Below are 25,231 nucleotides of genomic sequence, written 5' to 3'. Positions count from 1 at the left end.
CTGTAGTAATGTTTCTATCACCATCTGGCAGTGACAATTTTTTTTGCTTGAGTGAAAATTCTTCTAAAGTATAAAAATCAGGCCAGTTATTTTTAGAAAGCTGACTGCCCCAGCTCTTACTGACTTTGCAGAGTTCCAGTCAGAACCTCTGTAAATTCAGTCATGTGATATTGATAACCTAAAGAAGGGGATAAGCAACAGTGTGAAGAATGATTGAGTTATAAAGCTGACCAGTTGCCCTTTTGCCTTTGATAGAGAATGTTTACTCTTCAAATGTTTTCAAGAAGGGAGCTAAGCTGAATCATGCTTTAAAAACCGCATACCCCATCTCAGCTCCTTTGCTTCACTAAAATTCATTGATATTAAGCAGATGGCAAAATGAACTCCATTATTGGTAAGATGTGTTCCAAGAATATTACATGAAGACCGGGAAACCCTCAGTTTCCATGGTAAATCATTTGACTCTAATACATTTAATAAGCATGTTTAACATTCCATACTCTGTGGGTCAAATTGAAATAATGTAATCACAGTCATTTAGCCAAATAAATAAGGTAAGAACTCAAAGGAACAGTAAAAACTGGATATGTACTGACTATGATCCAGTCTGGACAAATATAGAAACAAGAGTTCTTTCAAACATAGGCCTGTCTTATGTCTACATTTTGACATTTCAGTAACTTTTCTGAATTCTCCTCTAACCCAGAGAACAGTATAATTGCATCACAAGTATAAAACAGTATTATTTAGAAATAATTCAATCACAATAAACTTCTTTGGTCACGCTTCTATTTTGCAAATCTGGTTATTTGGTGTACATGAAGAGTGTACATGCAGTCTTTTTTCCAGATCACTTCAAGCATCTTTCACTGCTGATTTCTCCCTTCAAAGTCGACAGCATAAGACCAGAGAGTTCTGTCCTGCTCCCTGCAGTGAGCATATAAGATGGGCTCTTTAATATAAAAAAAATTTGCTTTCCATGTGTGCTCATATACAGACAAATCTCTACCTCAGTGACAGTTTTTTGGCCCTAAAAGTAAATGACTTCAGCAAAAAAAAGGAAAAAAAAAGAAAAAAAAAGAGAAATTGACAGTGTGTGAGTGGAGAAGCTGCAATGACTTTTCAATTCTAGACCACTTCCATAGGGTTTGAAAGCTTTGTAGAACACATATGTTTAAAACTGAGAATATTTAATGTGGAAACTTGAGAAAGAATCTGAAAAAGAAACCCAAAATATTGAGTCCTATGCTGCACAGTATTAAATTATTCATATTTCTCAGTAAGAACTCTGTAAGTTACCTTAGAGAAATCACTAAATGTATGGTTATTTTTGATGATTCAACATTTCTCAGGGTTGGTATCCCAAAACAACTCCCAAACAGCAATTTTACAAAATCTAGGTGGGTTTTTAATTTTTGGTTTGGTTTGGTTGGTTGGTGGTTTTTAACATTGCTGCAAGCTTCCCCTCTTTTACAATGGACTATTTTTTGGGTTAGTCTTTTGGTTTTATACTGTTGAAGAAATACATTGTCAATTTATTAAACATGAGATGAACTATTTTTTGAAAAGACTGAGAAGAAAATTCACTATTAAATATATAGCTTCACTTTTGAGAGAAGGTTAGGATATGTAAGATAACTTCAGAAAGGTCATAGTCTATGAAGAAGATCATTATGAATTTCCTAACCAGAAAATAGAATGATAGCTCGGAGTTCCTTAGACAAAAGGATAAAGTTTTTATTTTCTTCCTTATAAGGTAAAGAAATCTAACTTATATTGAAGAACATTCATTCTTCTTTGTGTTATATACCATTATAAAGTGCATAGTTCTGTCCTTTTGGAAAAAGATTATCTGTTGAAATGAGAAAATTTGCATCTTCTAGTCTCTTTTCATAGAGAAAATTTAATACACATATTTACACAGGCAGAAGAAATTATCTAAAAGTCACATGAACAAAACCAGCAGAACCTTTGGAGTTTTATATTTCTTGAATGGATTTATGAAATGATAATTTATCACACCCAAGCTATAAGAATGCTGTTAAGACAAGTATCTAGCTCTGCTCAGATTGTCAGGGAGGATCAGCTTCTGGTAGGGCCAGTCTCTCTATTGAGCATGAATAAGCAGCCCTGTACCTTAGTGAGGATAAAGGGAACTAAGCTGAATCACAACCCAATTTGTCAGTCATCTCCAGCACTGGTGGGCAGGTCAGACACAGCATCAGAAAAGACAGCAGTGCTGGAATGTGAAGGAAGCAATGACATGAATATAATTTTTTAAAAATTATTTTTATTTTGATTAGCAGAACTGGACTGGAATTAATTTCAAAGATTGAGAGAATCAGAAAATGGTTTGGGTTTACTTCCACATGCCCTAAAGGTTTGCCTCAAAATCAGAAAAGCTAATATTCTGCTAATTCTCCTTTCTTGGGAAGTAGTTGCTTCTTTTTGGCTGATGTCTATTTTGTTTGGACATCAAGTCCATCATTTGCAATTTGCTCTTCACAGTATCTCCAGAATCCCATCTCAGAGTTTAACAAGAGGAATGTCTTCTCTTACCACTGCTAATGAGAATTATAAATAGCTCAGAAAAGGCAGGAAAAAAGTGGATGGGCATATTTAAAAACTTTTTTATAGTAATTTTAAACTAAAATGTCTGAAGCAGAGGGCCAAGAATTATTTTAAAGGCAACAATCTAATTACAAAATAAACATAATATATTTAGCAAAAGGCAAGAAAATTTTAAGCTATGGGTCAAAGAAAAGTCAACAAAAGTATATATCAGCTGCAAAATAAATAGACATCAGCATAGGGCTCCTATTAATCTGATTTGTTATACCAGAATAGCAGTTTTCAGGCAATTCAAACCACGACGTCTTTCTAATTTACACTGTAAAAATTCAATATGACTCAAGAACTAGAATTTCTTTTTAAAATCAACTTCATACTGTAAGTATTCAGTCTTAAAACCTACCCCTCAGTATTCTTAACTGTTCTATTTCATTACTTGTAACAGAAAAATTATGAGAATCTAGCAAATGGTAGAAAATACACCCACACACCTGCTACTAAGTATTTATTTATGCCCACAGGAAAGCGTTGCTTAAAAAGGGTTTTTCATTCTTAGCAAAATATGTATCTAATTCACCACATTAGGAGCATTGTTGCAAAATTTTTATGCAGAAAACAGCAAATACAAGACTGACATGCTGCAACATATATTTTTCATTCACAAATCAGAAAAAAGTGGATACCAGTGTATTCACTGCTAGCACAGATTTCTAGGTGATGCAGAGCTACCAAGGACTCTTTACAAGTCTCCAAGTACCACTAGTCCTCTTCTCTGCAAGTGGTAAAAGATTCACTGCCCTACATCTGTTCCCATTACAATATCTTTCATCCACACGCCAAGATAAAGACATTAGGCACCTGTATAACCTGGAGGTGGTAGCCCCTCCACTCTAGACCAAGAACTACTTTTGAAATTAAAATGGACAACATTTTAGTTTGCATGGACAGATGATTTTTTGATTACGTAGATGAATCACAATCCCATTAAAAAGAAAACAAGGAAAAAACCCAACCCTTCTGCACCCAGCTCAAACAGAACTTAATTCACAGTAATTATTCATCCTTTTGAAACTTTTAAAGTGCCATTATTGTTGACATCTTAGTAGCCCATGCATTTTCTATCAAAAAGACAGCTCTATTCAATATGTGTCATGTCTAAGCAATAAAGTTATCACGAAAATTAATGATAATGTTATGAACCTCAGAATAAAAGCAATTAACTTTTTTTTTCCAAATGCCAACAGTACAAAACCTCTAGATCTTAATTAGTTCTTTATCATCTTATTTCATATTTTTCCACAATATACAGTTATTATTTAAATGAAATACACTTTGGGGACTCATTTTCCATCATGATGGAGTAGTTTTGCTCAATGTTGACAATGTCAATTTAGGTTTTACCCTAGTCTGGGAAGAATCTCTCCACTGAAAGTCTGACTTTTCTTGCATTGGGTTTGTGTGGCCAGGTTTTAGTAGCTGGGAAACACAGGGGTGGCTTCTGTAAGGAGCTGATAGAAGTTTTCCCCATGTTCACCAGATCCAGGATAGCTCTGGATTGGACCAGGATGGTCCAGGATGGACCTGCTGCTGGCCAAGACTGAGCCCATCAGGAATGATAGTAATGCCTCTGTGGTAAAATATTTAAGAAGAGAAAAAAGTATTGTGCAGATGTAATTGCTCTCTGAGAAGAAAGAATGAGAGGAACAGCCCTGCAAGGTCAGTGAAGAAGGGGAGGAGGTGCTCCAAGGGCTGGAGCTGAGAATCCCAAGCAGTCTGTGATGAACACCATGGTGAGGCAGCTGTGATCCTGCACGGTGGTCAATGGGAGTGTAGAAATCCACCCTCAGCCCTTGGAGCAGCCCACCCAGTAGCAGGTGGATGCCTGAGAGGAGGCTGTGAACCCAAGAGAAGCCAAGCTGGAGCAGGCTCCTGTCTGGGACCTGCAGATCCATGGAGAGAGGAGCCCATGTTGGAGCAGGTTTCCTGCTAGGACTTGTGACCCCATGGAGAACCCATGCTGAGATAGCCTGTTCATGAAGGACTGCACCCTATGGAAGAGTGATCCACATTCAAGCATTTCATGGAGAACTGCTGGCTGTGGGATGGACTCATGTTGGAGAAGTTTGTGGAGAATGGCTTCTTGTGGGAGGAACCCCACATTGAGCAGTGGCAGGAGCAACGTGTGATGAACTGACCATAACACCCATTCCCCATCTCCCTTCACTGCTGCAGAGTAGGAAGCAGAGCTGGGAAGGAGGGAAGGTTGGGAGGAAAGTGATTTTTAATATTTCTTTTACTTTTCATTATCCTACTCTGATTTTGTTAAATAAATTCCATTAATAACCCCAAGTCTGTTTTGCCTGTGATACTATTTGGGGAGTGATGTCTCCCGGTTCTAAACTTAACCCATGAATCTCTTATTATTATATTTTCTCTCCCCTGTCCAGTTGTGGAGGGGAGTGATTGAGAGGGTTTGGTGGGTGCCATGCATCCAGCCAGGGTCAACCCACTACATTCCCCTCAAATGGACCAAGCACAGAGTGATCACAAAAAATCCCTTTGTTTCTACTTTCACAGTAGAAAGAAAAGAATTATCTTGATCACAGGAGTTGTGTCAGGCCATAAACAATAACGTGCTGAGGATTAAAGTAATCCACTATAACATGTTTTTCCCACAGGAAAAAAAAAATCTATTTTACTGAGTATCAGATAGATAAAATTTATTCTACCTTTTCCATTTAGTTTTTTGACACATGATCTGTGCAGATCAGTTAATGTACAGGCTCTGATCCTTTATGTGCTGTTACCAAGAGAAGTGCACTATGCTGTTGAGAATTTACTGTCTTCTGTTCTTGTTTTCAACTGAAATGGAAAAGCTTTCCTATCATCATGGTGAATACAAATGCAGCTCTTGTTTCCTAATTATCACAGCTATTCAGACCTTGAAAATATGACTTGTTTTTGCTGTAGCTGTACTGTGCAGATCTTAGGGGTGTCATAGAAACTAGGAATGATTCACTGAGAAGACATGTTCCTTCTCAGCCAATAGTGAACCAACAATCCTGAACAACGCAAAGAAAAATTGGTCTAGAGAAGATTGTATCTTCCCTGAAACAAGTTTTTGACACATTATTTGCTTTTCTCTATTCCTTTTGATAAATAAATTCAATAAAGCATTTTCCCCATAATTTTTTTTGCTACAGCTCTGATGTTTTATGTATATCTCTGATAAACAACTTGTACCTTCTTAATAAGAGGGAAGAAATTAGAACTTTATGACAGAAAAAATCTCATCAAAACCTACATAAACTGACAATGACTTTTGAACACCTTCTGCATTATTGAGTGAAATATTCAAACACCACACAACACAATACTTTTTAAAGTGTAGAAATAGAAAAAATGCAATTTCTCTGCCTAATAGAAATCTTTCCCTTTGTTTTACAAAAATGATCCCTTTACCTCTAGATAATCTGTATTACACCTGAGTACCATCTCCCTGTGTCATTCAAAGATTCTGCAAATAGAATTTAAGTTTACAACATTTTGTTGAAACTTGAACAGAAAATCAGCCAGCCCTCTATCATCTCTATAGCATTAACTTTTCAGAAAGATAGCACAGTCTATGCATGTAGCTGATTTTAGTTTAAATAGGATGACTACTCTTTCACCATCACAGCTGTTTTCTCCAAAATCCCCATATACAATAGCCTGTTAAATCTTTTTAAAGATACTGGATGACTAGAAGACTTAGAACCTGGTCAGTTTAAGTTCAGTCAATTTGTGCCCAAGAGTAAGCACAGTCTGATTCACTACTTTTGTGTTGCATGTAATATTTCTTTGGCATTCTTTCTTAAAACGCTGCAGGCACTTAACTAAGAAAAACTGGGAAGATGTGTTTTTATAAAAAGCAGCAAATAGCAGTACAAGGTATCACCATGTGATTGAGAAAATTCTGCAAGGACTGATAAGTAGGGAGAGACAAAGGAGAAAGGGAAAATTACATACCACTATTTGTGTTTGTTGTAGTCCTCCCTCTTGGTCCACCCTACAAAACAAGATCCCATACAGCAAGCGTTATCTACCTACTAGGAAGCAGGAGGCAAAAAGACTGTCAATCACAGGGGTATTACATACAGAAAACTTCTACCCTTTCTCCCCTTTGCAGTCCATTAAAAATCCGAAAAAATTTGTAGAATAAGCAAATATTCTATTATGGAGAAAGCACAATATAAAAAGGGGAAAGAGGGAGGAAGATAGGATGGCAGAAAACAAGACTATGACAAAGACAATCACTAGTACGTAATTTAGACCTTTGTAATTTCTATCTCCTCCCATCCTACAAAACAAGATTCCATACAACAAGCAGAAGTGGTAAGAAATGAAAACAGAAGACAGGATCATCTAAATTTCCAGCCTAAAGAATTCTTCAATCAAATTATAATGTAATTCAGCACCAAGTCTTGATCAAATGATTGAATCTTGGCTTTGCATATAACAAATATTGCTACCTCAGTCCTTGGTTTTGAAGATTAAAATGCTTCTGGTGGGCTACTTACGAACAGGTATATACCAAAGATTTTCTGTACCCAATTGAGTATCTTCATAGCACTGCTTATTTCTAGCATTACTAAAAGCTTCCTTTCTCGTGGAATGAAACAGACCTCTTCTTCAAATGAGTGTAATCTAGATCAGGGGTGATGCAAGAACATCTGATGGCTTTTAAGTGACCAAGAGGTAAAGCAGTTAATGTATAATGCAGAAAATTAAGGAAGAAAAACACACAGTTCATATGTGTTCAGAAAAATAATGAATTCTGACTCCAGTGGCTGTTTGTGTAGAAGGAAATTATAGGGCTCAAAGAAACTTTTTTATATTGAACACTTTGGAATATTCATATTTTGAAATAAGCAATATCGTTCCTTACTGTCAAGGTTGTCTCTTGAATACAATTGGCACAGAAATTTCTGGAGCATTAAAAAGAGTTTTTTGATGATCTTACTGAAAGGAGGAATTAGAAAATGATCACTTGATAACAAAGCCAATCAGAGATCACTCGATAACAAAACTGTCCTAAAATAAGAGTCCTCAACAGACGTAAAACAGTGTCAATGCTTAAAAATATAAACTGATGATGCAACTAAAAGACAAATAGGATGTAATTATTACCAGAATTGTAGGTAAGTTCAAGGAGATTGAAAGAATATTTATTGAAATACATTCGTTTCTGCAGCAGGTTGTGTCACTGCTTTTATACACATTTATGTAGGCAGGAAAGCCAAGAGAGAAGGAGAGGGAAAATTAGATACTTGTGCAATTACTGGCCAAATATTACAACAGGACAAGCATGAGAAATGGCGTTTCCTGACATGTTAAATAAATGCATCTTCTAACTGCTAGTTCTGGATCATAAATTACCTGGTTTCAAGAAAATCAGTAACCATTCTTCTATATCACTTCCCATAGGAGTTACAGTTCGTTCACTAAGCCATAGAAACTGGAATATAGTTAAGCTGTACACTTTGAAATGTTACAGCACTGGGAAGCTTGCAAACTTTAGAGACTGACCTTTTTCTTAAATGATCTTTATAAAAATTTTACCTACACAAGATGCACAGGTTTGAACATAAAAAATTAAAATTCTTCAACTCCTTATGAAATCTCCTTTAGAGAAATATAATTAGGTCACATGGGGTAGACAAACCAAGAGGGATCATTCTTCCAATGATGGAAGAAGCAAAATCCAAGAGAAGACAACATAAGCTGATTCTTCTCAGTAGAAAACCCAACAGAAGAAAACCCTGAGTCTGGCTGAAGATTAAATAACCCAATCTAAAAAGAAAATAATCAACTTAGAATCAGCCAAACTGTGAGAAAACAGAAATGTGCTGCCATTCCTGGAGAAAAGAGAAATTAAACTAGAAAACAAAATAAATTACATATTTCCCTTATGGTGCACAAAATAATCTGTAAACTTCTATTTCCATGCAGCAAAGAGAAGATACTTGTTGATGACAGTCAAGAAAACTGGAAAGCTACAGGTCACAAGAGAACAAAAGAATGCAGCACTACCAGATGATCCACTGGGTTAGGGAATACAAGGCAAACTGGGTCCTATAGATGCTCCAAGTGGCAGGCAAATGATTCAGCTACTGTAATACCCAGCAATTTCTGGCTGCCCAAATATGCCATTCATGTCTGCTTTACCTGAACCAGAACCATCAACCATGCTCAAATGATGTTTTCACAAGGGCAGCCAGAAAAAGGAAATAGCTTTAAACTGAATAATGGCAGGTATGAATTTCATGTTAGGACGAAATTTTTCACTGTGAGAGTGGTGAAGCGCTGGGATGAGTTGCCCAGAGAATTTGTAGGTGCCTTTTTCCAGGCAGTGCTCAAGGCCAAGCTGGATGAGGCTTTGAACAACCAGGTCTAGCAGAAGGTGTTCCTGCCTGTAGCAGGGGTGTTGGAACTAAAGAATCGTTAAGCTCCCTTCTAACCCAAACTATTCAATTACTGTGTGATTCTGTGATGATATAGATTGCTATACAGATCCAAAGGACACAAGACCTCTGCCCTTGTACCTACAGATTTATTTTTTTTCCAGAGAAGAAAGGTAGAAATTCAAATAAAGAATTGGAATGAAACCCAAAGCATGGGGTTGCACTTCTGAGTTTTTGTCTGTGGAACCTGTTTTGACCCTCCAGGCTCCTGGAGTTCCAGTCAAGTCCTGCTTATACACATCAACCACTGAAGACAGAAGACAGCAGGCTTGGATTTCCCTTGGGAGTTAAAGCTTTGCTCCTTCAAACACTTTTTATTCAGCAGCAATATCCTCGTAGACCCAGCAGTCAGATTGCATGATCTTTATATGCAGTTTGCTGTCAGACACACGCTGCCTGTTCAGATTAATTGGAGTAAAGCCTGCACAGGGTAAGTAGTACAGAGAACCCAAAGAGGCCCAAATCTCTCAGCACAGAGCTGGTAATGTGAGCATAATGTTCTCAGGTCTGTAAACTCTGAAGTTAGTGATCTTCATTCCAAATAACACATATGATTTTCCCACCAGAAAGATGTTAATGGCCATGAAAACAAAGAGAGACCATTAAGAGATGTTGTTCCCTTGTGGTATCTGGAAGACCCCTTGGAATGAAAAGTTTGCCAAAAAACATATAAGCAATTTCTACAGTGCAAAATTTGCACTTGAGCAAAAATCACCAAAATATTCATTTTAATTATACATATTTTAACTGTCATGAAATGCAGAATTTCTTATCTTCTTTCTCCTTCAGAGAAAATGCTTGATCTTAAGCAGCTTTACTGAAGTTGCAGAAGTTTCATTGGTTACTGTGATCTGCTCATACAAAAGACATAACATTGGAAATACCTGCTGAAACACTGTACTCAATCAAAACCTGAATTGGCTATTTATTGGTGCTAAATATCATAAAGAGTTTTGAAAATTCATCTGGAAATCTGTGGAAAGATTTTTTTTTCTCTCTCAGAAGAAAACTATCCCATTTGTAAGTTCTCCTTCCAATCTGCAAAGCAATTGGGGTTTTTTTTGGTAAAGTTATTTTTATCTGTGTAAATCTAATTATTTGAAGAACAGGTCCCACTGGTCTGCATAGCAGCCAGCCACAATGCTGGATCAGAAGCAGGCAGTACAGACACAAAAAGCAAGGAATCTATTTCTGTAGGAGGGACAGTCTTTTCTAGGTGGGACACACTCTGTTTAGCAAGTGGTGAATGTGCACAGAATAAAGAGTATAAAATGAATGCCTATTTTTAAAAGAAAATGACTAAATAATAAGAACAGTTACAAAAAGACTACCTTTTGGGCAGTAGAGATGAAGGACAGTCATATTGATTGTAAAGAACACATCAGCTGCCAGAATACTTGGAGGGGGGAGAAATACAAAGGAAATGACCCAAGGATCATAAAAGGAAAAAAAAAAAAAAAGGGGCCCGAAAAAACAGGCAAAGAAAAAAAAAAAAAAAAAAAGGAAATTTCTCACAAAATCTGAAAAGACACTGTGCTCAGCTAGCTCAGCTATATCTGCAGCCTGAATTTTAGCATAAGCATGACCAGAAGACATACACCTGAAAACAGCATTCAAATACTAGAACTTCTGTTTTTCCTGATAGTCGATTTGGGAAAGGAAGAGAAAAAAAAATTTAAAATAGAAAACAAAAAGAAAAAAAAATTAGCAAAAAACTAAGCAAAGAACCCTGGAAGATTAAGGAGCGGAAATGAGACAGCTCCTACTAACTGACCACTCTGCCAGGATGTCAGTGATATTGGATTTCTGTGCAACATAGTGCTCACAGATAGAACAATGTAATTTCCACACTACTGCAAGGGACAGGCAACCTGTGACACATGAGCCAATAATGTTGACAAAAGTTTGAATATCTTTTTTTCCCCTCAGGTCTCTTTGAGGCATGTACAGGAAGAGATACACCTCATGCCTGAGCACTCTGTTGTCTCTTGAAAGCCAAAGCCTTTGGTTCAGAGCCAGTGGGCTAGTGCAGCGTGCAACTGAATTGTTTGTACTCCCACTATTCAATTTTCTTTCCGTTTCCTCGTTTCAAATTGGTGTGGCTATCTTGCTTATTGTGAGGAAAGTTATTTTGTGAGCCAAGGTAAGAAGCAACATATGAAAATAAAATTAAGACAAAGTGTGATGAATAGGACAGAAAATTTATTTGGGTAAGGCTCAGCTATCTCTGAAAGATGAGCATAGAGTTCAATCACCACATGACAGCAGCATCTTAGATATATGAAAAACATCTTAGACATTTTTTCCTTCTGTAAGAAAGAAAGGAAAAAAAGGGAGAAAATACATACTAGATGAGAATATGGAGTTTGTTTTTCGGGCCTTTACTCCTATAACAGTATTACTCTGAAAGTAAAAAAATATAAATCTACAAGAATAGTAACATTTACTAAATCTAAGAGACCAGACATTTTTCAGACACATTTCAAATGGGCTTCATGAGACCACATATTGTGTTTCTCCAGAGTCCTTTCATTTTTTAATTTTATCTTTACAGTGAAAATAAGTGTTAATAGATTCTAGACTGGGATTTAATGTTCAGCACAGTTAGGCTTGTATACTTGTTAGCTCACTATAAATGCACATATTGGAGCTTACAGTCAACTGTAAACATTTCTTTTTTATTTTTGAAAGCTAACTAACCTTTTCTGGCTCAACAGCCTCCACAGCACAACCAAAGTTAGCATGTATGCCCATAACAGCTCAAAAATTGCAATATAAATAATAATTATTGTCTAGTCACCACAGTTAATCACTCACTGTACTGTGGACAGGCAATGCATCAAGCAAATACCAGCTGTAAAAATGCAGCCATATAATTAAATGAGTTAATTTAATTTATAAATGAGCACCTTTTACTCTCCCAAGTTTACTTCATAAACAATTAGGGTTTGATAATACCATGTTTATTGTTTCAAGCCATTTTTACATGAAGAAAATTACATAAAAGATCAGAAGAAAAGATAGCATGAACTTCTAGGATGTAAGCACTGCATTTAAATGCAGATCTTTTGGAACATGGTTATGGGGACTGAAGGAAAACCAGAAACTCAGAAAATAAATTAAAATTGCTCTACTAGGCTCATACAATAAATATGAAAACAAAACCATATTGCAACTAACCTTCATTGTATTTCCTTCACTGATGTATTTAAGAGAGCTGCTGCTTCAAGGAAGGATGTCATTCCCCAGTTGTATGGAAGCTAGAGCATGACAATCCACTTTGCTTGCTTTTACAGCATATAGTGCATTTCTGGACTGGGACTGGGTCTTTGTGGTACTACTACACTAGAAGTAATATGTCTAACTACACAATTTTTATATAGTTTTGTAACATGCCTAGCTATACAATCTTTGTGCAAAGTTATTCAGTTGTGGCTCTTTGTCCATTATTTATTTGGAAAGATTCCTTGAGTTTTTAATTCCACATCAAGATAAAAACACTTGTAATATTTTGACTTTCTGGCAATATAAACATACTTTTTTGTGTGTTTGAGAATATGCAATGAATGATTAGCTTTCTAATGTAAAGCAGTAATCTAAGTGAGAACCTGATAAAATAATTATAATACCATTCCCAAATTTCACAATTTGAACAATATACAATGGTCATCATGAAAGATAAGAGAAAATCCTCTAGAGAAAAGATGCAAAAGCTGCTATAAAACATAAAAGTGGGAATACGTGAGGAGAAGATAAAGATCTACATGTTGGTTTTACATGAAAGTCAGAAGTGTTAATGACAAGATACCTAACCTGGAGGACAAAGTCTTATTCCCAGTTACACAAGCTGAACCCCCATATGAACAGAGTGAGGACTTATATTTGGAAGGGAGAAAAGAATTGGAGACAACAGAATAACAGAAAGTGTGCGTGGGGGGCGTGTGTGTGTGCATGCCTGTGTGTGTCAGGGGGAGACTAACATCAGAAGAAACTAAAATAGAAGACAATTAGCAGATGAGGGAAGCAGGCATTTAGAAGAGCTGAAAATAGATTTTAAGAAACTATAATTAGTCTCAAAAAGAAGAAATACATGAAAGAAACATCCACACAGTAAGTGGAGAGCAGAGAAATAAATAACACCTCAACATCTTTCTAGAAATCTCTGTTTTCTGTAGGTCTCACTAGCACACTGACTGCCAAAAATAGTTTTAGAACCTATAAAAATACATCTATGTGTTTAGACACACAATTAAATGCTGAAGGCTGTAGAACTGCATTTGAACACTGAGGTTTTTCTGTATGCTTTGATAATTCACTCTAATGTGTAAGAACTGGGCTGTTTTTTAACTTGTAACCCTTCCCTTCCCAAGCACTAGAATATGAGCTAAGTTGACTTAGTTGTAGAAATGTTGATTATGTCCCCTGAGTACACTGCTTGCTTACTATTTTTTTAAAGTATATTATGTGCTGAAGTAATAAGAACATATTATGTTGGTCTGTAACAGCTTGAATCCAGGGCTGGCATTTTGTCCAGTCTGCAGATCAGACAGCTGTTGAGTCGTACCTAACCTGCATCAGCAATTATTATGTGTCCAACACATTGTACACAATGACAAATATCTGGTTCATTTCCTAATCAATTTTTTAAATTCTTTGTTCTTCTACTTAAAAAAAAATCTCAAGAATGAGCTCAAAAGGAAAGAAACTGTAATCTCCATTGAAAATTAAGTATTTAAGTTCCTTTTGTACATTATAAAATCCTCTTTTCACACTAAGTGTTACTCACACTTAAGTTGTTGTAACTTGCTGCATAGTTACTAATTACAGACTAGATGATTACAGACTAGATTTGTGCACATTCACTTTGTCCTGTTATAGTTCTCCAATAAGTAAATAAATGAATAGTGACCTATATCCTCCACATGAGAGTCTGAAAAAAAAAGCCATTAAGAAATTCTTTGTGCATGATTTTTGTAATTGCGCAGCTTCCACTCAGGTACTGAAAAAAGATTTTCCAAAATGCTTAGCAACTGACATATTTAGCATATTCCGAAAAAGCTGGTGTCTTATTTTGATAGCTATATAAGATTGGAGTATTTTGCCAGTGTTTTAGAAAAAGAAAAATGTAGTTTAGGAATCCAATCTTCTTCCATTGACACTAAAAGAAAATCACCTTAATGGTACTGTATTAATTTGGACCTAAAAATATTTCCAGCATGATGTCCAGCTCTGCAAACATGACAAGTGGAAAAGTTTTACAGTTTTTACAGTTTTACAGCAGTTTTACAGCAGTTTTACAGTTTTACACACGCTCTTAACATTGTGAAATAATGAGGAAGGACAATATAAGACTTAATCAAATTAAGATGTGAAGCAAGAATCTGTTCAACTAAATGTACTCAGAGCTTCTGAAATAGAAAGTATATTTACCAAGCAAATAAAGCATGATAGCTCCAAATATGTACAACAAAAGAATCATCTGGGTTAAATACTTTATTACCCTAGTCTGATGGAAGATTTTCATTTCATTACCAGATATCCTTCAAAAGAGTATAATTTAATCTGGCTTCATATCCCACTATTGAATATTTCACAGAAAAAGTTTTGAATGGATTTCCACCTCAAAGAATCTCAAAATTTACCAGCAAATAAGGCAAAGATGACAGAATTTCACTTCATATCAGTCAACGTGGTAATCATACACATTATAAATTTTCTGCATCAAACCTGCCCAAAGAAAAGCTATTCATACTCTCACAAATGAGCCCCAAGATATATGTGAGCCTCCCTGACCTGTAGCACTGCTCCCGCCAACCTGCACATCATTAAGCAACGGATAACGTCTGTAAACACTTGGGAACGGCAGAGTTCAGCACCCCTATGTGTGTGCAGGCTGTGCTTTCCCTCTTACTTCTCAGCCATGAGCACTGTTTATAGAGCAGGGAACGTGACCAAAGAGCCAGCTGATGTGCAGCTGTGTAGGAAATGTGCCCTGTCACATCACCAGTGCCTGAAGCCAGCAGTCCCCACAAATCCATCTGAGGAAGTTCCTCAGAGGAACATAGGACAGACATTTTTAAGGATGAGTGCAATCTCCATTCTTGACCTCTGCAACAGTTGTCAGTCAGGGAGATCCTAGGCCAAACTATCCAGTCTCCTTCAAATTTCTGCAGCAGACTGATATTCAATTGACCAGGGAAAAAAAATCTGCTGAAATGTTCAAATTTCTGATGTTAACCCAAGATCATTGTGGAATATTCTGACTATGACAAAGACTCAGAGCTACATTTGATCTAGCATTATGCAATCACCAGAGAGGAAAATTCACCCCTGAACAAAGCAGTTCAAGGGAAGCAGCACTGGGTACTGCAAGGAAGAGGACATGCATTTTGTAGCTGAAGGAGTCAACAAATTGACAGAGCTGGAAACTGAAGAGTTCCCTGCAATATCTGTAGGGCTCTTAGCACTTCTCAATATGAATTGTTTGGTCTTCAATTTAAAGAAACCTCTGAGAGTCTTAGAGGGTTTAGAAAACAACAGCACTTGTTCTGTTTTGCCATTTTCATCTCAAAAGATGTAAAGCAACCTGGAAAAAAAAAATTATACCATCCAGAAAAGAAAAACACTTAATTTAATAATATCAACATGTCAGTCTGGAATTCTGTATCTAAAAGATCGTAAGTCAAATGTCTTCCATTTTAAAGGTGAATGAAAACATAAAAAATAAAAATTTTGTAAATAAATGCAGATGAACACTTACTTCAATCCGAGCAATTGGGTTGTAGCCAATCAATAACACACACATCCATTAGAAATAGAAACTTGTTTCTGTAGCGTGAAGACAAACTAAATCCAACACTTAAGGGAAGAGTAATATCGACACTGAACCACAGCTGAGAACTTTAGCTAACATCTTAAATGCTAAATCTCACCACCATCATCCCCTGCTGATGTGAAAGCAACCTCTTCTGTACTTCCACATATGCAAGAAGTTATAGTAGGATATACGTTGCTGAAGGTTCAAATTACAAACCCTGCATGGATATTCACTATGTATCATCACAGTTAACCCCTAATTATTAGGAAAATCAATAGGATGAGCACCAGACAATTATGAAAGGATTTTTGAGGGTTTTAGTCATCATATTCAACATCAAATTTAGGTCAATGAATGAACTAGAGTTTTTTACCAACAGTATTTCATCTTAATCAATATCTTGCACAACAAGTCACAGTTTCAGCACACTCTTTTGATTTCAGCACTTTTAAAAATGCAGTGTAAAATATAGTTAAATTATTCTCTTGTAAACTACTATCTTTGGCTCTGGAGAACAGAAAGCTTCCAAATTCTACCCAGTTAAAAATTTTTCACTAAATTCTACATGAAAATAAGCTTTCCAAATCTTACTGAAATTTTCTCATACTACTAGGAAATTCTTTGAATATATTAAAGAGTTTTACTAAAAAAAAAAAAAAAAAAAAAAGAAAAAAAAAAAAAAAAAAGAAAAGAAAAGCTATAAGATTTTTCTCTTCAGAGAGAAAATGTCCTTCCTAACTGGCAGCAGGAAGAGTGACAAATACGCTGTTCCTGAACTGAGACAAGAGGAAATCAGCTGTTATTGACATAGAGGGATGATGCTGACACACTTCAAGGAGACTCTATGTGCAAGAACACCAAACCTTCTGGACATGGTGTCCTCACATGGGACAAACTCATCCTACTGTGAAACTGCCACATGTTAAGTCACTTGAAGCATGTGAATGCAACTTTTCCATCCTCATAACGCCTCTTAGATGGGATTTCTGAAGTATAACTTCAGCAGCCTGTCAGATAATTTTTTGTTTGTTTTGTTTGGATTTGTTGTTGTTGTTGTTGTTTTTGGTGGTTTTTTTGTTTTTGTTTTTGTAATTAATAATTGGGAGAACTTGCTGTATTTGAGGAATTTGACTACTGGCCATGTTTCTCATTGTGCTAAGCATGGTTTACAGTTCAATGACAAGGAGCATTTACAAAATATTTTCTTCTGTGCATTCACCTTCAGCCTTCATAACAGCTCTCTTTCTCACTTGGGCTCAAAATCATCCTAGCAAGATACTTTAACATACTTTACCAAATGAAGACTGGAAGTGATAGCCCTTTGTATTTTCATTTAGAGCACCTCTCAATCTTACTTTCTCAAAATCCCAATTTAACAAAACCTAAGAGATTGTATTATTAGTAAAATTCTTCCCACTGATTGAGGTTTAAAGAATTACTGTTTCTATGAAGAGCAAAATTACAAGGTATTTATAAAGTTTAAAAGAATATGTAATTTTATTATAAAGGAAATCAATTTACTACAGAGTGAGAGTTACCCAGTTTATAAATTTACTATTATCAGAAGAAAGGGAACAAAAATATTTAGCTATATATTCTGGTCAAACCATATAATAGAAACAAAACACGTCTACAATTATGCTGTGCCTACTCACATGAAAAATAGCAACCAGGAGAAAATAGAAGAAATTAAAAATTTTTCTTCTCATAAGAGCACTTCCTTTATATGCTATAAAGACATACAATTTGGTCAAATTTCAAAATGGACATTAAGTGTTCGTCATCCAAAGTAATTTGAGAGCAAATACACAGGTGTCATGTCTGAAATGATGAGGAGGTAAGAGTTCAAGGGGTGCAACCAGTCACATATGTTTCTGTACAGAAGCCACAACAAGCAGTACTCCTGAGCTCCTTCCAAAATATAAAATGATGAAAGACTATCAATCAGGTTAAATTTTGTATCCCTGTAAATTCCATAAAAGCCTTGCCTCCAAAATCCAGTATGAATCAACTGCCTTGCAGCTGGGGATATCAATCTAAAAGCCACCTTCACAGCAAAAAATGTCTGAGTTCACCTTCATCCTCCAGAGCCCCAGTAATTTTTTGTCCACATCTCCATCCTCTTGATGGACCAGGAGTTATCAGAAGGCTTAGCTCTCCCTGCAATTTGCCCTGATGCTACTTAGGGTCAGGTGAAAAAGCAGCAAGAGGCACTAGGACAACAGAAATCACACCCATCAGCATCAGCTAAATCTGGGGTCTTGGACACAGCTGTTATGCACATCACTATCAGGATTTTTCCCCTCTGCAGCGATAAAGAGTTAATAGATATGCAGGAATAGCATCTTTGTTAACAAGTATTTTTTGATCACAACAAATAGTACCAGATAAATTACATAAAAAATGCTTTACTCAGTTTTCACTGAATTTTTTTTTTTTTGTGATGGGGAGTGGGTATGACTGTTGTAATTCTGTCTGTCTTCATAAACCCCTTCTCTTTCATCCTTCCATCCTTTTACAGCTTTTCCATCTTCCTGTTTATACTCACCAAACTATTTCTTATTCTCCTTTCTCCCCTCCCACAGATGTGGGTTTTCTCAGTCTTTAAATCTCTCCTAGAAACCAGAACTGGGAAGGCAAATCTGAAGATGCCCACCAAGCTCAGTCAAAATAGCAGCACTGACTTCACAACTTTGGTCTACCAAAATGCTTCAAAAAGGACATTCATGTTCAAGCAAAAAATTGAGTTAGATATCATTGCAAAGACAGCAGATATGCTCTTTGTTTTGGACTGTAGCTCTGTTTTACATAATGAATTGGACCCTAAAGATGAGAAGTCTGAAAATTTGTATTGAATACAAAATAAAAAATTAATTTGAGGCTTTATTTTTAAATTAAAATTAATTCAAAGTTTATTTACTCTTCCAGTAAACAAGGATTTGATTTTGTGAAAAATTTGACTCTTCAAAAGTATTTGAAGTTTTAAACATTCCATCAGGACAAAATTACAACAGAAATGGCTGAAGAATATATGAATGCAAGTTATGGAGGAGCAAATTATTTGTGGAGAAAAAATCGCCAACCTTTTAAATATCAGACAAGTAATATTTTGGAACATCTTACTCAGAAGAGTAGTAGAAAAGAAGAAAAAAATATCACTATCTGACATGGAAAAATTAAAAATGGATAGATGTGCTGTCTGCAATAATAAAAAGGTGAAACTCTACACAATTTTCTCAGTCATTGTATTCTTAAATACCTGACAATTACTACCAAACAAAATGATTTTCATCCGATTTGAGTAAAGTCAAAATAGCAACATTTTGCAAATAATATAGGAAATATAAAAAGGTGAAAATATTGATACCTTTTAAGGTGAACAAAAGGGAAGAAAGTGCAGGAAGATAATAATAACAAAGCTTTTTGTCTCAGTTACTTGTACACAGCAGGAATCAGAAAAGGCAGGAAGTTAATTATAGTCTGTAAATAAAGTTTTCATGAGAACACCTTTGGTAAGTATAACAGGTTCTCTGAAACTGCAACCATTATTTATTGCACCCATCTGTTCAGAAACACTTATTAGCTGCAATATTTATGGAGAAAGCGACACATACTGAATTTAAACAGAAGTCTCAATTCCTAGGTAATATCAGAAATTCCCGTGTGCAATTTTTTCTATATTTCTAAGATTCCCCACCTTCAGTCCTGTGACTCAATATTATTATTATTATTATCCTTAACATTAAAGTCTGAGACATTTCAAATGCATTCCGGCATTTCAGAAAACCGCAAGACGCAGCTATTCCCCACAATGAGTGAAGGCACTGCTGCACACAGCAGTAAATCACTGTTTGTCTTCCACAGCAAGTGCGTCTTTTATACACCATTCATGTGGGGTTTTGTAACATCATTCAGAAAAGCACTGTAAGCAATATTATAAATTCAGCACTGCCAGCATGGTGCTTACATTTTCACATTAACTGATGCTTTTGTCCCTGATACGTAGAGATATGGTTTCTGATATCAGATAAACTTGGAAACGCTAAAATAAATGCTCCGTTGATAAAAGGGTTTGGAATAAATCACTCTTATCTGGCCAGGGAAGTGCCAATGATAAATTCCAGAGAACAGAAATTATGATGGGCTCTGCAAAGTGTGGGGGCTGTTCTGTGCTCTCTCCAGCCTCCTCTTTGACTGCATCCACCCAGCTTTGTACACCCCCTCGCCTGGTGCCTCTGCCCAGGAAAAAGGGAGAAGAAACCACGTGCAAGGAACAGGAGATTTGCACATCATGATGGCAGAAAAACAAAAACCATGTCACGAGCCAAATTTATGTATGTAAACATGCATACCTGTGTCTGCACTGATCTGTGGAATTTACTGCCTCAGAATTTTGCCTTGCTACATATACAGTATGAGATTACAAGGAATAGATGTGAAATATCTACTTTAACATTGGAACAAAAATTTATGTATTTAAGGGGATTAATTTTAGTTAATAAAACTTTGGAACAACCTCAGTACAAGTTATTAAAGAGAAATGATAGAGCATTTTTAGGAAAACTATAAAAAGCTTGTTAAAAACATTTGTGACCCTGTTTTTTGTCATTTAATTGAAATATTTTTGCAGTTAAACACTTCATTTAAATGTATATAATGCTGAATGAAGAAACATTATGGTAATTCAAACTTGCATCTATATTCAAACTCATCTATATTCAATAATATATGAAAAAAGTAGAAAGAAGAGAAAAATCAGAGGCCAATCTCGCACAGGTCATAGAGTCATGCAGCTACTTTGAGAAGGCACAAAAAACACTTTTTAAGCTTTGTAATAAAGACAGATTTTGTTCATGAGAATACAACACTTAAGATTTTAGACTTAAAAAAAAAAACCAAAACAACATTTTCAGGTAGTTTCTGGATGTGTCTCTAGAAATTGCAAACTTTTCTGTCAGCTGTTGGTTGATAAAGCGAATTTTCAATATCCAATGGTTGGGCTTTTTTTCCCATGAAGAAATCCCAAAATAATGCCAATGATAAAAATTAAGATTGTATTCCACCGAACATGCTTACAGCTTGGTTCAATGCCTCATCTCCACTAAACCACTATGATTCAGGTGAGGTGTGTGTTGGGAAAAGCCACCCATCAGAATGATGAAACGAAGCACACACTCCATCTCCTCTGTGTTGCTTCGCCATCTTTTTGTTATTGTCCACACTTTGTGCAACTCAACTTAATTTGCTCCAACAGTGGTATTATGTATTTACCACTACAGCCAAAGTTTTAAATTCTTCTAGACGATGTTGAATAAGAAGCGTAGCTAAGACTAATCAAGTTTCCCAAGAAGCTATTCTGGTTTTCTTCTAAATGCACTAGCAAAATAAGACACCTGTAAAACACCCTAAGGTAGACAATGATTGTACCTTTTCAATTACCTTTACAGAATGTTATGACACAAAAGAGAGCTCTGAGAAAGATTCAATAACCAGGAACAGAAGATATATTATTGATACAAACATAAAACTGCAACAATCCTGATCAATATATAAAATTCTTTTCCTGTTAAAAAAGAAAAAGAACTCACCACTACTCCTTTTTATTTACTTACAGTTGAAGAAATTTAATTTGGAAATGAAAACAAGGACCCCACACTACACTCATAAAATTCAGTAAACTGTAAGATCAGCTATTTTCAGGTTATTAGGTAATATATAATATTCACTGCTGAATCATTTACAAATATAAAAAGTATTATTGGCTAGACAGTCCACATAAAACAATGACCTTTAAAAATTATATCAGAAATAAAAAAAACCCTAGAACATAAAAAGGCAAAATGTAATTTACTTTGTACAATCTTCTGTCTTCTCCCTGTATACAGATTAATTAATACAAATTCTGTTAATCTGGAAATCATTAACTAATACAAATTCTGTTAGTCTAACTCATGCATCATTGGATTAACTTGGATGCAAGTAATTGTATCTGCTTAACGTCACATATTTTAAAGGTAAATCCAGTGTATTACAGTTATTTATTTCCAAAACGCCTAATTCTTTTTTTTTTTACTTTAATTTGTGCTGAAACAAGAAATTAGAATAATAAGGCAATATACTAAGACAATAATAAGGCAATATACTAACTGCTGTTAGACCATTGAGATATATCCTATTTGAAGACTTGAAACCATGCATCACTAATTGTCACAAAAAGTTTTTCCTCCTGTTAACAAGAGAAAAATTAATGAGCTAGAGGAGCACTATCTGAAACAAGATTAATGCAAAGAACATCACGAAGGGCATGAAATTAGAAGGCATAAGGCTCAGAGTTCCAGTCTCAGTTTGTCATTCCTTACAAATTATATGTAATTTTTAGTACTTGTAAAGAAAAGGCTTGATATGTTTGGGATGGGTAGGAAAAGAGTCCTGCACTTTTACAGAGATAATTCAGGTGAATACAAATATATTCAGATTCCAGACAGGAAGCAAATAATGGAGGCAACATTTTTTGTTGTTATCTCTTAATTGCATCTAATTAAAACTTGGAAAAGGATGCTGAAGAAATTGCAAAAAAAAAAGGCTAAAATGTAAAAAGATTAAAATGGAAATTAAATTATATGTGATTCATTTGGTTGTTTATGGGTAGGAAAAGAGTCCTGCACTTTTACAGAGATAATTCAGGTGAATACAAATATATTCAGATTCCAGACAGGAAGCAAATAATGGAGGCAACATTTTTTGTTGTTATCTCTTAATTGCATCTAATTAAAACTTGGAAAAGGATGCTGAAGAAATTGAAAAAAAAAAAGGCTAAAATGTGAAAAGATTAAAATGGAAATTAAATTACATGTGATTCATTTGGTTGTTTATTTTTTCTGGTGATGAAGAACAGTTATAACCTAAGTAGAGGACTAAGACAGAGACTAATGTTTTTCAAGACCTGGATTTAGTTTAACCTTTAGATGAAATTAAGTCACAGGCTTTCTGCAGTTCAGATGCTGAACTGCATGTAATACTGCCAGGAATTTCTTGTTTTATTCACATGTATGTTCTTCTTTCATTATCTTTTTCACAAGTGCTAGGACAATTTAAATTTCCCAGTTGGATAACTTACTGAATTTGTTATAACCTACATGGGTAAAAAAAAGAATTAACAAAATGAATATGACCTTCTTTTAACAGTTCTTATATTTAATTCCAGCTGCAAATGTCAAGATTTTCATGAAACAACTTCAGAAAGAAAAACTGTTTATAGGGGAAGGAATAGGCGTGAAGATAGCTATGTCAGATTTTGGCTTCTTTGTCCTTTCTCTAAAGGTTACATATATCAGGTTTGATGTTAAAATCAGTAAAGGGAGTTGATGTGGAATGAAAAAAAAAAATAAAGACTTAAATGTTTATTTATCATAAATTGATTTGCAAAATACTAGTCTGCTATGATGACTTTCCACTCCTTATTTCTGTTTATTTAAACTATTTTAGCTCCAGTTCAGATATGTTAATAGAAATTAGGAGTTTTCTTCTACTACCTGTGTATTTCACTTAGTGGTCTAAAAGCAGCCTATCAGCAATTTCTTCATGAAGTGATTAAGTGAATGGTGATATTGTCTTTTTAAAACTTAATTTTAAAATACACAGAAATATGGAGCAGATGTCAAAAGATGTCAAAATAATCATTTGCCAAATCTAAATATTTGGCTGGAATGTATTTTTCACTTTTCACAAGAATGGATTTTTTTTTAATGGGAAATGGAAAGAAAAATATGGGGCAAAAAGACAGCCTGGAGAAGGAATATTTAAATCACATCCCCAGTAAGTGCAACACTTGGTATATGGAGACCCCATATAAAATCCACTTGATGCAAAACCTTTTTAACCTTGGTCTCCATACCCCAGTGCATTTTCATTACCAGGCTTTTTTTTGGTCCAATGACTAAATATAGTAAAATGGCAAACAAATTGCAGTTAGGTCTTGACTAGATGATTAGCTATTCTGAGACATATGCACGTGCATGTTAGCTCATCTCCAGTCATTCAGCTGCTGCAGAACAGAATGAATTTAAATTCTGACATGTCCTATGGACAGGGAAACCACCCCTCCCAAGTGTTATACTTCAAAGGATTTTACACCCAGGATGATCAGAGGACTGGGAAGCCTGCCACATGAGGAAAGGCTGAGAGAGCTGGGGTTGCTCAGCCTTGAGAAAGAAATCCTTAGGGGAGACATCATTACCATGTTCCATTATTTAAAGGATGACTAAAAGGAAGGTGGAGACTCACTTTTTGCAAATAGTCACGTGGAAAAGCTGAGGGGGAATGGGTACAATTTATCCCTGAGGAGATTCCAATTGGATGGAAGAAGAACATCTTTGACATTGAGAACAATATCCATTGGAACATTTTCCCTAGGGAAGTGTTGGATTCCCCAGAATTGAGCACTTTTAAGGTTTGTCTGGACAGGGTCCTGGGCCATCTTATCTAGACTGTGCTTTCACCAAGAAATTTGGACCAGATAATCTGTAAGGTTCCTTCCAACCTGCTATTCTATGATACTATGAGATGTTTTCTTTTACAGAGTGGCATTAAAAATGCCACAAATCACCCAATGGACCACAAAAACCCCCATCTTCTTTTAAATGCATTCACTTCAGCATACATACTACTTCTTAACATTTTAATTTTCAACAAATGCATGTAATTAAAATTATTATAAAATAAGTAGGATGACTTTATTCAACAAAAGTCAAAGTATGATTCACCACACAAAATTGTTTTCCATAGCAACTGCTGAAAAAAACTGTTATTATTCATGCACTCTCATACATACATGTAGAACTATAAAAGCAAACCCAATATTTTATTTTTTCCTAATGGTGCAGCCAAAAATTTAGGTCCCATACAAGGAAAATGAAATTTAGGAAGATTTTCTTGGAATGGATAGCTAATTTTCTTTTACTGGGAGGAGGGAAGAGCAGAGGTCAGATTGGGTGGGGGTGATGGAATATGATGAAGCTTGTGTTTTTTCTTTTAAAGAAAATGCATTAGTGAGATCCAGGGAACAGTTGATACAGGAAAGGGGAAAAAAAATCTCCAAACTCAGACATTGGTTGCTTCCATTCCCATAACACATTCTGGATTTTAGGTAAAAATTCAGAATAGATTCTGTTGAAAAATATTGGGAAATGCCAGAAAAAAACACAGCATATTAATTGTTTTACCTAGAAGTGTTGCACAAACTAGGATCAGCACTGAGAGCAATACTGCTGTCACTGGGGAGGATAAGAGTTTTCTGTAAACTCAGTAGTGCCACAGAGAACATACAAAGAGAGCAAGTGCA

The 25,231-nt window shown here is 35.5% G+C and overlaps 1 protein-coding gene across 6 annotated transcripts in view; it reads right to left on the bottom strand.

Moving 5' to 3' along the window:
- Positions 1-25,231, bottom strand: part of FGF14 (fibroblast growth factor 14) — a 383,227-nt gene that overhangs the window by 154,089 nt on the left and 203,907 nt on the right. For 2 of the 6 annotated variants that reach the window (XM_039730475.1, XM_039730471.1), the window contains exon 2: positions 6,580-6,619. The exons of the other annotated variants lie outside the window; for them this stretch is intronic. Coding sequence is in view for 1 of the 2 variants with exons in the window: in XM_039730471.1 (XP_039586405.1) it covers positions 6,580-6,619 (40 nt within the window). In the remaining variant the exon portion in view is untranslated. The remainder of the gene's footprint in view (positions 1-6,579; positions 6,620-25,231) is intronic. 6 annotated transcript variants of the gene reach the window in all.

This window comes from Passer montanus, unplaced genomic scaffold, assembly GCF_014805655.1.
Source record: "Passer montanus isolate IOZ18808 unplaced genomic scaffold, ASM1480565v1 scaffold72, whole genome shotgun sequence".
Taxonomy (NCBI): Eukaryota; Metazoa; Chordata; class Aves; order Passeriformes; family Passeridae; genus Passer; species Passer montanus.
This window is presented reverse-complemented; position numbering and strand designations above follow the sequence as displayed.